At 40.5% G+C, this 17,030-nt stretch overlaps 1 protein-coding gene across 1 annotated transcript in view; it reads right to left on the bottom strand.

Annotated features, from left to right (window-relative positions):
• abcc3 (ATP-binding cassette, sub-family C (CFTR/MRP), member 3) overlaps positions 1-17,030 on the bottom strand; it is a 105,057-nt gene that overhangs the window by 23,829 nt on the left and 64,198 nt on the right. The window contains 15 exon segments of the mRNA XM_071206830.1: positions 965-1,121; positions 1,282-1,390; positions 1,477-1,660; positions 2,216-2,368; positions 2,370-2,384; positions 3,566-3,742; positions 5,019-5,145; positions 5,226-5,292; positions 8,491-8,578; positions 8,667-8,813; positions 9,944-10,147; positions 10,501-10,593; positions 12,651-12,812; positions 12,922-13,099; positions 14,638-14,883. Coding sequence (XP_071062931.1) covers positions 965-1,121; positions 1,282-1,390; positions 1,477-1,660; positions 2,216-2,368; positions 2,370-2,384; positions 3,566-3,742; positions 5,019-5,145; positions 5,226-5,292; positions 8,491-8,578; positions 8,667-8,813; positions 9,944-10,147; positions 10,501-10,593; positions 12,651-12,812; positions 12,922-13,099; positions 14,638-14,883 — 2,107 coding nt within the window.

Here is a 17,030-nt window from a genome sequence, read left to right as displayed (position 1 = left end):
CAGACTGAGAGGCTGATAACTTCAGCTCAGTGAGGTAAAGGACTCTGTGGGTTTAGATAGTTCACTTTAGTCTAAGTTATCTCAGTGGGTCTCAAACGTTTTGATCACAATTTATGTAAACACATATTTCCAAGGCACTCTTTTATAATTATTGGGATAAAACAGGTTTGAAATCATTCCAATGTATACTATAGGACAGTAAACCAGACATATCGTTTTAAACTGGAGAGATAAGAAAATATGCATAAATAAAATAGTAAAATAAGATATGAATGAACAACAAAAATAAAATGCATTACATGTAGGCTATTTGTTATTTAATTATTAAAATGTAAACCGATCTTTTTCATATGGGTGTTTAGAGTTGTACCCCCTAGATCTAGTCTCTAGTAATTCTGCGTGTGCACCAGATTGAAGCATTTTACTTCAAAATGTTCAAACATTTCTTCCCGTTATGCCTGAGAAGGCAGATATGCTTGTTTTTCTCAACAAGAACTGTTTTTAAAAGAGTGTTGCACTGTTGTAGCTTCAGTGGTTCTCAGGTTAAAGTTACATAGCAGTGAATATAAACAGACTGATTAATGTGAATATTACTTTAAACTAACCTGTGTAAAAGTTTCTCGAATAAATGTAATTTTTTTGGTGGAAGAAGCATGTATCATTTTTTTACCCTGCCCCTCAAAGAATCGGAATCGAGAACCGTTAAGAACCGGAATCGAAAAGTAGAATCGGAATCGGAATCGGAATCGTGGAAATTCAAACGATACCCAACCCTAGTGTTAAGTGCACATATGGCCCTGGGAAAGAAACTAAACGTTGCAATAGGATAGGGCTGAAGAGCATCTCAGGATATGATGAAAGAAAACATTATATAATTTTAAAGTAAAAAAACAAGAGGCCTCAGAAAACCCCCCAAAAGGCTCACTGTACATCTGAGGATAGAAATGAACGATTAAAGACTGACTCTGCCTGTTTCCGCGGTCTCTGCATGGATGAGTTTCTGGAGCTCGTTTGGTTTCTTCTTCTCTTGTTGCTCCCCATGTTTCTTCTGGCTGCAGTTGTGTCTCTTCACTGAGCGGCCCCTCTGGTTTTCTCCCTCTGCTGATATGATGCTGATCTGTCTGTAAAGGGACAACATATTATTCCCATGTATGGCATTTCATTAGAAAAAGCCACATTCAAAACATCCACTAGAAAAGCATTCCATAATATGTCTAAAATGAATCATTAAAGTTTTTATGAGAGAAAAGGCAAAGGAAGGAAACAATAGTATTTCTCTACCTTATAAAATTCCGCTTGGTTTCATTGACCACCGGCTCATTGTCCACCATGTCTGCGTGGTTGCTAAGGGCGTCGTCAGGGAACAGTTCTTCATCCTGAATGATCTCCTCTGTGAAGCAATTAAGCAGTATGTTATACAGCTCAAGCAGAAAATATGCAAAATGAGGTAAATAATAGAAGTAAGTGATGGTCTACCAGCTGGCTCTTCCTCCTCCACGAAGTCCTCCGTGGAGTAGTTCCTGAGGAACTCTGCGAAGGCCCCGTTCTGTTTGAGCAGCTCCTGGTAGGAGCCCATCTCTGACACGCGGCCCTCCACAATCACAATGATGTTATCCACCTGAGGCAGGAAGCTGATGCCGTGTGTCACCAGAATACGTGTCTGGAGTTAACAAGAAAAAAAAACATTGTCATTTAATAAAAACACATATATTACAAAACTACAGACAAGCATTGGCACATTGTTTCTTTTTACAAGAGAAAACATTCAAAGATAACATTTTATAAAATAGAATAAAAAAATAGGTAAGAGTAGTGTAAAAATGTAATAAAATAAAAATAAACTGATACAAATCTATTCAGTTAATAATAATAATAATAATACATTGCATTTCAAAGCGCTTTTCCAGGTGCTCAAAGACGCTTTACAGTGGTGATAAAACATGATAAAAATAGAATTTAAAAGTTATTAGAACAAGATAAAATAACATTTAAAAGTTATTAAAACAGCAATACAGCAGTTGTAATGAAGATATTAATGATTAAGTTATGACACAGTTATGTTTATGTTTATTAAGGATCCCCATTAGCGGGGCTCTTCCTGGGGTCCGACAAGTTGAGCAGCGTCAGCCTCAGTAATGTAGGCTGACGCACAGTTTAAAATGGCGATTCTGGACTTTTTAAATTACAAACTAATGGAAAGACCAGGCTCTCCCACCTTGCCCTTCAGACACCCCTCTGGGCCGATGAGGTTGTCAAAGATGTGTTTGGCTACGTGTGCGTCCACAGCGGACAGCGGGTCGTCCAGCAGGTAGACGTCAGTGTCGCTGTACACAGCCCGGGCCAGACTCACCCTCTGCCGCTGCCCCCCCCGACAGGTTGATGCCCTGCAGGACACAGACACGTCACTCATTAAGGAAACACTTTTTCTTATTTGTACAGGAGTTACTCAATTATTATGTTTAAAAATGCAAGTGGAGCCTGCATCCCAGCTTTCCAGAGGGTTCCATATATTTTGTTACAAAAAGTGTTGGCAGCTTTAATTTACCAAATGTATTTGAAAATGGGGCTCATTAACACATGAATACTGTGTAATATATTTGTACAATATAAGAAAAGCACAAGTTTCATGTTTGGGCCATATTCCATTATACTTTTTGAATTTGCTGCGGGCTAATACAACATTTACCACGGAACACATTTGGCCACCGGGCCGTAGTTTGGACACCCCTGCTCTACTGTACTTGCACCATAAACAGAAATACTTTAATAGAAAACTCCATTTTGTTGTTGTTAGGAATACAATGTTCTACAAATCAGGTGAAACATTTGAAATACATTAACTTACAAATAATTACGTTTTTCTTTTTCAATGAATATGTTTAAATATGCAAACTAAAATGTGTGCTTATTTGCATATGGAATAGAAAACATTGGATTAGGCCAATGAGGAAATGTTTGATATCTCTCTATATCACTCCATAATCATAAAAAACTGTCACAAAAAACAATTTCCACCAGGTTTAACAAAATAAAATGTTCTATAAATCAGTTAACAATGAAAAATAAAACACCTAAATGTGTGTTCTGGATACTTCACACGAGTCAGACGGAGACTTGTTATGGAAGTCTCCGTCTTCTTTCACGATGACGAATCCATTTCAAAAGGTTTTTCTCTTTAATGTCGAAAACATCAGAAACCATGACCAAAGCCCACACCAGAAAACAGGAACAAAGAGTGGGTTTTGTTAGTAAGAGAATGGAAACTGAAAGTGTTCTTTAGAAAGAGAATGGAAAATTAAAGTGTTCTTTAGAAAGAGAATGGAAAATTAAAGTGTTCTTTAGAAAGAGAATGGAAAATTAAAGTGTTCTTTAGAAAGAGAATGGAAAATTAAAGTGTTCTTTAGAAAGAGAATGGAAAATTAAAGTGTTCTTTAGAAAGAGAATGGAAAATTAAAGTGTTCTTTAGAAAGAGAATGGAAAATTAAAGTGTTCTTTAGAAAGAGAATGGAAAATTAAAGTGTTTTTCAGTAAAAGAATGGAAAGCGAAGTGTTTTTCTCTTTGTACCTTCTCTCCTATCTCGGTCATATCCCCTCCAGGAAGCACTTCCAGGTCAGGAGTTAAGGCACAAGCTTCCAGAACGCAGCGGTACTTTGGCTCATTGTAGTCTTTCCCGAACAGGATGTTGTCCCGCAGCGTGGCGTTCTGGATCCAGGCCTGCTGCGGGACATATGCTACTGAGCCCTGAGGAGAGGAGAGCCCACACACTGGTAGTTAGTAGCCTTTAACAAGTATTTTGTCCCAAGAATTAACAGTATCTAAAGTATATCTTATGCTCACCTTTTGATGTGCTGACTCAAGACACGTATTACCATCTATTTCAATTCCTCACTTAGTGACCACAAGCCCTTAAGCTCAATCAATAACACAATAAGCTTTTGGGAATTTATCTGAACCAAAAATGAAAAAACAACAAGCAAGGCTCTTCCTTCCTGCTTCCAGTATTTATGCTAAGCTAATCGCTGCTGGTTAAAGTCTCATATGAAGCAGGCAGACAGAGTGATGTCAATTTCTAATCAAAGTCTCCACAAGAGGGAACATTCCCAAAATGTAATATTAATATAATCAGTGTTTCTACTACCGTAACTAGGCGAAACACTTACTATGATCCACTGAAAGACACAGTAACGGAAATGAGTAAGTCATTGTATTAGAACAGGTGTTTAATAATAAGTAAGCCTCTCAGAGAGATTAGTTGTTGTGTTTAGTTTGTTTTGTTCATAACATGTGCAATGACTTGTGAACCCTCTGACCCACTTGTATGTTAGTTGTGCAAACAGTGCTTTATTAATAAAGTGTGACTGATTGATTCCCCTCTTTATTCCATCTGTTGTGATAAGTGTGCACCTGGTGCCAATGGATAACAGAGCGCGGCACTCTCACATAACGTGTAATAAAACGTTACTTAATAAAAAAAGAAATGTATTATGAAATTCAGCAACGAATCTAAAGTTGGTGTGAATAAACAAAGGGTTGAGTTGAGTGAGGTGATCATTCTATATTGGGTCATCACTGTTCAATTACACAACAATAGATTGGATCAAATATACTTTGATCATCCCACATTGAGATGTGTTTAGCATGTTAACCAGCAGCGATTGGCTTAGCTTACATTCTGGAAGCAGGGAGGAAGAGCCTTGCTTGTTGTTTTTCATTTTTGGTTCAGATAAATCCCCAAAAGCTTATTGTGTTATTTATTGAGCCTCAGGGCTTGTGGTTACTTTTGAATGTGAGGAATTGAAATATATGTTAATACGTGTCTTGAGTCAGTACCTTAAAAGGTTAGTATATATATATATATTATTAGAGTATCTAAAGAATAGACAATATAAAATGATCAGAGAAAATACAGAATGGTCTATTATTAACATAAAAACAAGTTAGTGCAGCTTTAGGGAAGGAAAGAAAGAAAGAAAAATAAGCTTGTTTTGTTTTTTTAGAAGGTGTACTTAAGTCTTACCCGGATTGAGACCTCTCCCTCCAGTTTCTCCACCTCCCCCAGCAGCGCAGAGAGCAGGGAGGACTTCCCACAGCCGACATGGCCCACCACCGCCAGCAGGGAGCCCTGAGGCACCATCACGTTAATGCTACAAACACACAGAACATTCACAGGAGTTAGCCACAGGTATGACAACACAGCAACATGACACAAATATTCAAGACCTACTTGTGCAGGACAGGAGGGTCGTCTTTAGCCCAGCTGAATTTCCCATTGACAACTGTCACTGCAAAGTCTGTGGAGCAAGAAAAGTGGAAACATCTTTGTCAATATCTTTTGAAATTGATGTCAGCTTGATTTATTCAGGCAGGGCCAGTGACGAAGAAGTACTCGCATCCTTTACAAGTTAAAAGTACAAATATTATGATACTAAACAACAAGCAAAATTCCTGATTTCAAAATTTGAGTTAAGTTGAAGAAGAAAAATGTTAGCATTTGAATATAGTTTAAGTACAAAAAGTACTCATTCTGCACAATGTCACATTTCAGAATTAAATGAGGTAAACAGGTATTATCAGCTAAATCAGCGTTCCTCAAAGTGTGGTAAAATATGTGATAGGTGGGTCGCGGGCGTTAGTGGACTGTTACAGCCGGAGACTTGCAACGGCGGTGGACTTGCAACGGCGGTGGACTTGCAACGGCGGTGGACTTTCACAGCGCCGGATCCGCGCAACGGCGGGTGCGGTACCGGCGCAGTGAAAATCCACGGCCCACCTATGTCAGAGCCAGCGGCCCACCGGGAAAAGTCTCGAATCTCCCGATGGCCAATCCGAGCCTGCTCACACACACACAACTGAAACCAAAATCATTTACACACACACACACAACTGAAACCAAAATCATTTACACACACACACACACCACACACCACCACCACCACCACCACCACCACCACCACTTCATAAGGAGTTTAACCGTGACACTTTTCGAAATACCGTTTGTGTTCTTTACAAATAGGCCTATGTTTATTATTAATTTTTAACGCAAGCCGTCATCGCCACCGAGGAGCACACAGCCTCTGTGAGCGAGCGAGCGAGACAGAGAGAGCACACCTTTATCTATTTAATATAGCCTAGGTGTAAAAAATAAAGTAAGAAATCGTTCCAATGTGTACTATAGGACAGTAAACAGTTTAAAAGGGGAGTGATTAGTAAAATATGCATAAATAAAAAGAAAGAATGCTAACTGGTAACATAAGATAAGAATAAACAAGTTTAAATGATTTGTTATTGGTTGTGATCATATTCTAAAGATGTTTGGATTATAAGTATACAGCTCCCTTTCATATGAGTGTTGAGAGCTGTATCCATAAATTCATTTTGTGCTTAAAGTGCACCAGATTGATGCTTTTAACTTCAACATTTAAAAAAATATCTTCCTGGGGGTGCATGCCCCCGGACCCCCCTAGAGGAGGTGAGGTCCACCACCAAATAAAGCAGGTTAAAATAATTAAATTGCATACATTTTATTTTAGTAAACACTGAAAACGGGTCCCACAGAACCAAACAGCACACAAAGGTTAAAGGTAAGCATATCATAATGTTCAAATGTGCTAAATATATACACTGCAAAAAAACAAAAAAAGAGGAGTAAAAGTAGCCCTCGACTTGTTTTATTTTTTGAAAGTAGCTCTCATCCTAAAAAAGGTTGGAGACCCCTGTTATAGAACGATACATTTGACAATTTTAAGCTTGGCCTACCATTTTATTGGAGCGATGAGGAACAGGTGGGGCTTGAAAAGTCCCACCTGTTCAAAGTGGGGAATGACAGAACAAGTTTGAGAACCACTGGGTTAAATGTACTTGAAGTATCAAAAGCACCCACTATGCAGAATGGATCTTTCACAGTATTCTATTATTATCATATTTGTAATATCGTGTTTTTTTATACATGTAAGAGCATTTTAGTATTGTAGTCGTTAGTGCAGATCAAATGTAGATACTTGAAATACTGTGTAGATTAGTACTGCATTATTGTGCTCATTTTCAGGTTCATATTCTCTGACAAGATATAGCGGAGGATATTTGCTGGCTCAGTTTGATCCCGTGCCCTCGAGCCTGTGAGACGTAAACACACCAGATGTGTCTGCTTGCTTATTGATGAAATACAGCTGATTTTGGTTTATGGGAAAAAAAGTATTGTTTTTGCTTTTTTTGGAGGTATTGTAAATTCAGATAATTTATCACGGTTTGGAAATTGGAAACCTCTTCTGTCAAATCTTGAAGAGCAAGATGGTCGACTGGGAAATGTACAATATTAATGTTTAACATTGTGTATATTTAAACAGAGTACAGTATACAGCAGCTGGTCTAATAAAAAAAAATATGATTAGCTACATCTGCCATGTTTTATTTACAGTCATTTACACCCCCACACCCAAACACCCACAAACTCTATTTGAAATGAGCTTGCTTTTTGGGTGAAGTTTACAGCTGGTGATTCCCAACTCCAGAGGAAGGTGTTAATGGGCTCACCTCAGCGTTTTTATTAACAATGATGATGAAGATTATTTGTACCGCTGCTTTAAAGAGGACATATGTTCAGGTTCATATTTGTATTTTGTGACTCTAGTCTGACATGTCTCCATGCTTTAATGTTCAAAAAGCCCTTTACTTTTCTCATACTGCCTGTGCTGCAGCACCACTTCTCACCCTCTGTCTGAAACCAGAGCCCAGTCTGCTCTGATTGGTTAGCAGGTCGGCACTGATGTGATGGGCAACCACTTAGAGATGTCCCACCCCTTAGCCTATCATGTACAATGTGTCGGAGCGCTAGCCAATAGAAGCGCGAGATTTAAATAGTGACTTTACAGTGTTGCGGAAGTAAAAAAAGGAGTCCAATGGACGTGTTTCAGACGGGGGAGGACTTTGGGATTTTAACCCTTGCAGACCAATTCACCAACAATCTAGATAACACACTAAAGGAAAGAGAAAAACACACTTTAAATCATATTAGCATTTCAGGTGTTTGTAGATGTACAAAGTAACTGAGTATAATATAATAAATGTAGTGGAGTAAAAATAAGAATATTTGTCTCTGAAATGTAGAGAAGTAGAAGTATGTACTATCTATAAATGTAAGTACTCAAGTAAAGTACAAAACTTGAGTAAATGTACTTAGTTACTTTCCACCCGTTGGAAGTACAAACGGCATTTTTAAGTGTTAGTCATCCAAAAGCTCTTCAAGCTCACTGTGCGAAAGGGATGCGTTGGAAGCAGTGTCTTTGAGAAACTCCTTGAACCTTAAGGCGCTATTGAGTTCAGACAAGAGATTCAAAATGATGACAAGCCACATTTTCTAAAGGTCTTCTGTGAGTTAAAAGCATGCGCAACGACATCAGATGTGCAAACATAATCAAAGTATGGCGAGGAAGGGAAAACAGAACCCACATGTTGATTTAAGGTCTGTGAAAGGGGTAGGAGTGTTTAATCACCTGCGGCTGTGTGCTTCCTGTCTACTGAATTTGGGTCCAGCTCTTCATGACTCAGGAAAGATTCTATTCGCTTCAGTGAGACGCTGGCCTGCATGATGAACGCACACAACATGAAATCACACACCCAAAGAAGATAGGTAAACACAATGAACAGAGAAAAGGAAACCAGTTCCCACCTGCACCATGCTGCTGATGACTTGGGGAAGCATGTTGAGAGGGAACCGGAGGATGTTGAAGAGCGAGAGCGACACGAAGGCCTTCTCTGCGTCCAGGATGTTGTTCTCGTCAATAGACACGTACACGGCAAACGTTGTCAAAGCAACCTGCAAAGCACATGGGCAAACAGACCCATCATTTACTGTAGCAGTCAGTGCTGTGATGCTACACACACTCGCACGTTAATCTCATTCAACCGGTGACTCAGCAATGACCTCACTATCAACAGCTACAGAGATTCAGTTTATAAAGACGGATACACACTGGCTGTGTGTTTATGGGAACAGTGGCATGGCAACGAGTTTCATATAATCGTGAGGATTTGGTTTGGTAAGCAGGCAATCAGCCGGTGAAAAGTGGTGTGTAATGTTGCTATGGCGTGTGCACTGGAGCGTGTGCAGCAGCCTCTGTGCAGTCAATGATTCCCGAGACGCCTCTGGTGGAGGGTGGAGGGGGGGGCAGTCGAAAGATTATTCAACCATCCTTGCTGCTCATGTTGTGTAAATGCTACTAGACGTTCAAGATGTTCAAATGTAACATGGCAACGGTTCCACCACAAGTATTCTGCATTTAGTCTCCCGTGTAACCGAAGCCAGCTGATGCAATGTCCTGCCACTACGGGTCTCTATCAAAACAATAACAAAAGATTGTGAAGGACTTTAATGGCATCGTGGGAGTTGTTGCCTCATCACCATCTCTGCCACTGCAGACAGCTTCTCACATTCATCGTTATTTGCTAAGAGGTTTTTTCAAAGTCAAATGATCCGCAGAGATCTCCTGATCGAAACACTGAATACATCTTCATCTTTGATATCCTTTTGCTGTTAGAGCATCTTCTTTATCAACTGTAATTATTCAGGTTTCTTTTCAAACAGTACATTTTAGTACGTGAAACGTAAGTAAATGTTCGCTGACTCTCTTAGTTAGTTATCTAGCCACTTCCTGTTGATTCCATCAAAGCTTTGTTGTGATGTCATGTAGCATCATCAGGAACAAAACAAGGTTTATAAGCACCATTTGTTTTGTATCTTCCCCATTGCTCCGTTGCCAAACAAACACAAACATTGTGCGTTTGGCTTAATGTCACGATGCATGTGCAACAATCAGAAGGTACGCTTTAACAAGGAATCTGATCAAAAGGAAACAACACAATTCTGCTCCTTATGCTTCATTCGTGAATATGAAGATTCAAAAAGCAGTTTAGAAGACAGCCAGCCTCCATGTGAGCAGAGCCTACCAGGAAGGGGGCGCTGGTCCAGGCCATGGTGGACAGCGCTCCCAGGTAGGCAGTCTTCCGCAGCACGTTGAGCTCCTTCTGACGGATGTTCAGGACCTTCTCTTTGAAGGAGTTCTCCCAGGCGTACAGCTTCAGCACTTTGATGCCGTTCAGGATCTCGTTCATCAGCTTGATACGAGAGTCCTTGTACTGCATCTGCTCCACCTGGGAGAGAGGAAGAGGAGGAGGAAGAGGGGGGGAAGACGAGAACGACGACACAAAACTACTTTAGACTACAGATGACTTTAAACTGTTTCTGATTTGTGGATTGTATTCATTTACTCTAGCTTTATCAGTATGCCATTCCGTCATGTATGTCGTTTAACCATTTCATTTCTTAAAATGCAAATAAAAAAGAATAAAACAATTAAAGTAGCTCTTGGTATATACTAGGGCTTTTATTTATTTCGAATGCACATTTCTTTTTGCAAATTAATCAAGTAATTTGTAAATATCACTGATTCCAAAGTCAAAAGACAACAATTACATTTTTTGTCAAATACTATTTCCGCTCATACCTGGTAGGCTCGTGTCCTCATGGCGATGACAGCATTTAACGGGATCAGCATGATCATCACAGCAACCCCGGCCAGCACGGAGGGACCCAGGTTCTGAAGAAACAACAGCGTCAATAAATGACTGCAAACATCATTAAAAACCAATGGAACAGCACGCGGCTCTTTAGCACATCTGTGTATCACTTGGACAAATGAGAGGTTGTTCATGTTGCCGCAGAAAGATGTCCTGTTATTTAAAAGTCAGCTGTGGAGAACCAACATTTGTTTTCCATCCATCACGAAACACCATGGAATACAACCGAGCTGTTGCCAGTAAAGAAAAGATAGACGAGGAAAGAGGTTAAAAGACAGAGCGCTGGATGTCAGAGAAATCAACAGAATGAGACAAACAGGAAGTAAACAATAACGGGAACAGCAGAATGAGACAAACAGGAAGTAAACAATAACGGGAACAGCAGAATGAGACAAACAGGAAGTAAACACGAACAGAAGTTAAGGGAAAGGAACATGTAAACAGTCCATGGTAATGCAAGATCACCATGTCAGTGTTATAGCATTTCATATTGGAACATCGAGTACTTCAGGGACGACAGACGAAACATAGCCTGTTGGCTAACTCTGACCCTGTCAAATAAATATATAAATAAAATAAAAATAAATAAGTCTGTAGTAGAACTAAACCAGATGAATCCTGCATGCAAATTATATTCCGTGAGGAAGTAATTTTATGTATAAAAATGATAAATAGTATATATTTATCAATTATTTCAATAATCTAGTACTATGGATTTTTTTGTTTAGAGTACCAGAACATGTTGTAAAATAGAATGGTTGTGCTTAAGTTATCATAACAAAATAACACTAAAACTATATCGTTGAAAGGGTTGGCCGGGTTTGGCAGTATTAAAACCTTTATTCGTCTCACAGAGGGGACATTTACATTGTTACAGCAAAAGTGTCATTACACAACATTGGAGTCGTACTCTCGTTTGTTACATTGTTGCACGTTGGTGCGATTACACAACAGTGGTAGTCTGTGTTGTAGTGTGGGGGTCCACCAGGGGTCATGATGGATGTAGAGTCTGACCGCTGCAGGAAGAAAGGACCTGCGGTATCGAGACACCGCGGGTCGGGGGAGGAGTGGGAGGGCCATGTGCAGACAGATGGGACAACGGGTGCAGCGGGGGGGGATGGGCAGGGGGAGGGGCACCCGACTGATCAGATCTATTGAAGAAATGATTCAGGTCGTTTGCCCACTGACGGTCTCCCTGCCTGGACCTGGGAGTCGAGCTCTCTGTAGCCAGAGATGTTCAGGCCTCTCCAGACTCTGCTGCAGCTGTTCCTCTTCTTCCCCTCTCTGATCCTCCTCAGCTACCTCTGCACAATCCTCAGCTCCTCTCCGCTGCCTGATGTAAAGGCCCTCTTTCTGTCCCTTAGTAGTAGTAGTAGTAGTGGTAGTGGTAGTGGTAGTGGTAGTGGTAGTGGTAGTGGTAGTGGTAGTGGTAGTGGTAGTAGAGTAGAGCCTTTATTTCAGGGATAATCCATGGTTTGTTGTTTGGAAAACACCGTACAGCCCTGGTACAGTAGGTACAATGTTTCCCACTGTATCTTTACGTATTAGTACATTGGGTCTTTATAAAAGGTTTCACTTTATTGGAACATTAGTCAGAACTGAGATGTTTATATTCATAATTATTAGTTTGTATAACCTGCTGCTCTTCTTTAGATAGACCATTCAACTTAATACATCAGTAAATAACTGTAATATATATACTTCCACCCGTAATGCTATCACCTGGCTGCTATCTCTTAACTGTACTAGATGTGAGTTTTGTAAATTGTAAATTGTGTAGTTCCTACTTCTATCTTTAATATGTTATGCATGCTTCTTAATGAATATTAAACTATCTATGGCTCTTTACTTGTAACAATGTACATGTCCCCTCAGTGGGACGAATACAGTTATTCTGATCTCAATGGTATACATCCGTTTAATCAGACTAAGTGGCCTAGGAACTAAAAGCATGGTCAAACATTCACTACTAGAGAGAAAGCAAAAGTCCACTGTGTCCCATAAAGAAAGGGTCATGCAAAAGGATATGGAGGGAAATGCCTAGCACAGCTATCAGAGGCATCGTGTGTGCACATACCTGCCAGAGGAAGTAAAGGGCCAGCATAATCTGAAGAGGAGCAGACCACAGCATGTTGAGGAAGGTGGTGAGGTCCATGAACCTCTGTGCGTCCACCGACATCAGGTTGACCACCTCTCCCACCGTGGAGGAGCGCTTGGCGGCGTTCGTTATCACCAGCGACTGCAGATCAATAACAGGGGGAGAAGTGACGTTGTGAGGGCCGTTTAAGAGTCGTTGCATTTGTTTTTGGTAAAGCCCCAGGAAATGAAACGTGAACATTTCTGCATACCTTCCTGTAGATGGCTCCTATGACAGCTGTGCGCACATTCATGCCAGTGACGAAACAGTACTGAAAGTGATGGTGGAGGATGAGCGTCTGCAAGAAGGCCGTGAAGAACATGAGGAAGGCCAGCGAGTAACCCCACCAATCAGGAGCACCCTTCTGTTTGGTGAACGAGATCAGCATTCTGAGAGAGCGAGAAGGAGGGACATTATTTGAGATAAGACACAAAAGATAATACATATCTGGAATGAGCTGTGCTGATAACGGCATATCGTTTGCTTCTTATGTAACCCCTCTGTTCTGGCCATGGTCTTTAAATAGACACGTCTTCTGAACTGCAAAATGTCAACATGAGATGGCACGAACAAACCATCTATTGGTTGCTTGATATGTTGCTAGCATGCAACAGTAAATACAACTGTTCTTACAAGCAGGTGTTGAATTCACATTGTTTTTTGTGGTGTGTCGAAAGGGGGGGGGGGGGGGCTCTGGGGTCAGGTGGTTAATATAAAAAAGCTAATTTAATTTCATTAATTTACAGATACACCTTTTCAAACATCAAAGCCTTTGCATCACTTGTATAAATGTGGAAAGAAACTTATATTGAGATCACCATTTTTTACAATGATTATTAATTTGTCACAAATCATATGATACACTTAAATAAGCATTTCTATCTATAAGTTCATATTGACATAACCAAACAAGAAGAGACACCTTCAAGCTGACCAAGCATCTCTTACACTGGCTGGTGTTTTGAGCGCTTGATTTGAAATGCAGCCGTGCTTTCTGTGCACGGAGCACCCATCTCAAACACATTGTTAAACATATACATTGTGTAAGACGTGCGAAGCTAATGACCTAAGAGCGTTGGCTTACGAGCCTCAGACAGCCCGGGTCGAATCTAACCCCTGCTGACAACACAGACATTACAGTCAGGCAGCGAAACATTTCATCTGACAAAATATCATCTGTATCAAACTGCAACGTTTGTTAGAGATTATAACTTGAGCAAAGTCCTTCTATTAATAGATTTGATTGGAAACAAAACATGTAAGCTTTAAAAACTCCCTTATATGTCCACATTTAGTCATTCTTCACAAGTTGACAAGACCATGGAGACACATCAGTATTATGTTCATTCTTTCAGTTGGTAATTGCAGGTTGCTGAAGCTTCATTAAAATGGTTCTGTTCATGTGTTGGTTGCTTCTGTGTCAAATAGATTCAATGATGGAGGTGAAACACATGGAACACATTTTATAAAAGCAGGACAGCCAATCATGAGCTCTCAGAAGAATTACAACAGGAGTCCCATGTCGTTCCAGAAAAGTCCGGTCTGCAGCACTAGCCTAGTAACATGACCCCGGCATGATATCAAAAAGCATCTGCCACACATCTATAGTCAAAACATAACCGTAACAAAATGCGCTCGGGGAAATGATGTGGTTGTATAAACTGATCTATATCTTCTTTGTATGTAAAGTTCTAGCTTTCACAGGACAGATGCTCTCACAAAATGTCCATCCTAGTCTATTATAAGATGAATAAACATACACTATTTACATAAGGGCGACCATATTACCTTAGGAAAAAACTAACCAGGATGCAAAACCATAAACATGTCATTCAAAGATCTCCCCTGAACATAGTATGTGGGAACAATGGTAGCCTGTTGGTGTCCCAGATGTGCACATATGGTGTGTTAAGGACGTTTTCCCTACCGGAGCAGCTGAGGGTTGACGAAGGTGACCACATCCTGCAGTAACTTGAAGGCAGACCCGATCAGGAAGTAGGGTCCGAAGGCTTTGATGAGGGCCCGCAGGAAAGAGGGCTGTCTGGGAGCCGTCTTCTTATTGGACAGGAGCACCTCTACTTCCTCCGGGCTGCTTCCTCCTTCCGCTCCGGTATGGTTGGTGGTGGATGGCGGGGGCTTGGAGTACACCGCCTGACTGGACAGGTTCTGATCACTGGAGAATATGGAATTTTGGAGAGTGTTTCAGAATGATAATCCGGTTCATTATTGGCTAAGTAAAAAAAGGCCTTTATGTGTAAAATGAAACAGTGTTGACACAACAAGTAAGACGATATATAATAGCAATAATATTAAAACAGCACACAACATCATTGTAAGGCCTTTGAAAGACTCTTAAGAAGAATATTAAAACTAATTATGCATTTAACTTGAGGTGGAATTCGGGCTAGGGACATTTGACTCATGGTTAGATTTGCCACGGAAATGTCTGTTTACATACAGTATAGGACATGTTGTGCATCTGCCAGAATCCTCCAACAATGCACATTGTGAGTGTACATAAAGAGGCCCAATCATGCTTTTGGGGGGTTTTCCCTTTCCTGTAGTGTGTTATATAATGTAGCTTTTTGTGCATATACATGGTCTGCAGTGGATACAATTCCAAAGTTCTCAGTATGAGAAAAATAAATACCTATCTGAAAATTAAGCAAACATTGTACAGAAGAGGCACACAATACAAATATTAACCCTAAAATAAGCTTAAAGGTGGGGTAGGTAATTTTGGAGAAACCAGCTCGAGTGTGCTAGAATTTGAAAATACACAGCCGGAAGAAATCTGCTACTTCCTTACAGAGCCCCTCCTCCAACACACACGAACGCGCACATGACCAATGAGGGCACGAGATCAGTTTGTGCCCGATGGAAGGCTGACAGGCAGGTAGGCCATCCAGTTATTTTACAGATAACATTTTTTTATGGATTTTTTGTCAAAGCACTTAAGATGTTCATTGCTATCGGGATGTTAAGAGCATTCCATGGAATATAACAAAAAGTGTATCTCGAGCCGGTTTCTGAAACTTACCTACCCCACCTTTAAATGATTCAGACACAGATACGTTTAATCTGCCTTAGAAATAAATATACAACTTACTCAAAGCTGATGATGATATGTCTTGCATTAGAAGTAATTCACCATCAGGAAGTGGTTAAATAATAAACCCATTTAAATTGTGAATAAATTACTTTGCAATAACATCTGTTTTTATTATTGATTAATGTTTATCTGTTTTAAACTGTTTTAGCTCCTAAGAATTACACATTCCATATTTTATTGGTGTGATGATTTTCTTTGGAAAAACACTGGATTATTGCAACAGCGAGTAGTAATGTTAGCTGTAATACAAACAAAGGTGCATTTCTCATCTTGAGAAATGTATAGAAAGCTCAGGTAGTGAGACATTCTGAAAGGAATGTTTTTGTAAACTACACACAATCTATTCTAATACCAGCTTAGAGCACAGGAGTCGGATTCCAGCAGCGAACCAATAGACGACTACAGTTCAACTGTGAAGGTATTCAGCACAATACCAAACGGGTTTCCAGACGACGAGTAAAAAAGGCTGAATCAAGCTTTTCCATATCAGTTTACAGGTTGTTCTCAGTGAGAAAGCACAAAGGAACTATGACAGGAAAACCAGAGCATGAGAGGGGAAGCAGCCTGGAGGAGGTCAGAGTTCATCAGACTTGTTGAGTGTGCACAGAATTGAACACAATGTTGTAGGACTGCAGTGTTCTTGATTAGTCGTGTTGTGCTTAAAATGTCAAAGTCTAAGATGACGTCTTTAAATATCTTATTTCATCAGTTGAAACCCAATTTGTTTTACTTTCATATGATATGCAACTGAGATGTTTGCATTAAAGGTCCCATGACATGCTTTTCCGGTTATTACCCGTCCCCTTGTGTGTTATGTAGCTTTTTATTCATGTAAACCAGAGACCATCAACTGGTGGCCCGTGGGCCACAACCGGCCCGCCAGACATTCTCATCCGGCCCGCACGACGGGGGTGACTGTGGCGTTGGTTAGTGCGTTCGCCCCCCCACTCATTTCTTTTTTTACAACGTCTCGTGAGTAATGTGCAGTACCGGAGTCCAACAGAGAGGCAGCAGCTGCGGGACAGTAGACTGCGTACTGCGTAGCCTTCCCTGCCCTAAAGAATAAGTGTTCCTTCGTTGTGAAGAGTCTGCTTTATGTGCTCCGCAGCAGTAGCCAGAGAGGCAGCAGCTGCGGGACAGTAGCCTAGAAGTGATCCTTCGTTAGCGTGAAGTCTGCTAAGCTTATGCGCTCCGCAGTACCTGAGCAT

This window comes from Pseudochaenichthys georgianus, chromosome 19, assembly GCF_902827115.2.
Source record: "Pseudochaenichthys georgianus chromosome 19, fPseGeo1.2, whole genome shotgun sequence".
Lineage (NCBI taxonomy): Eukaryota > Metazoa > Chordata > Actinopteri > Perciformes > Channichthyidae > Pseudochaenichthys > Pseudochaenichthys georgianus.
The sequence above is the reverse complement of the archived record's forward strand: the minus strand, read 5'-3'. Positions and strand labels throughout refer to the sequence as shown.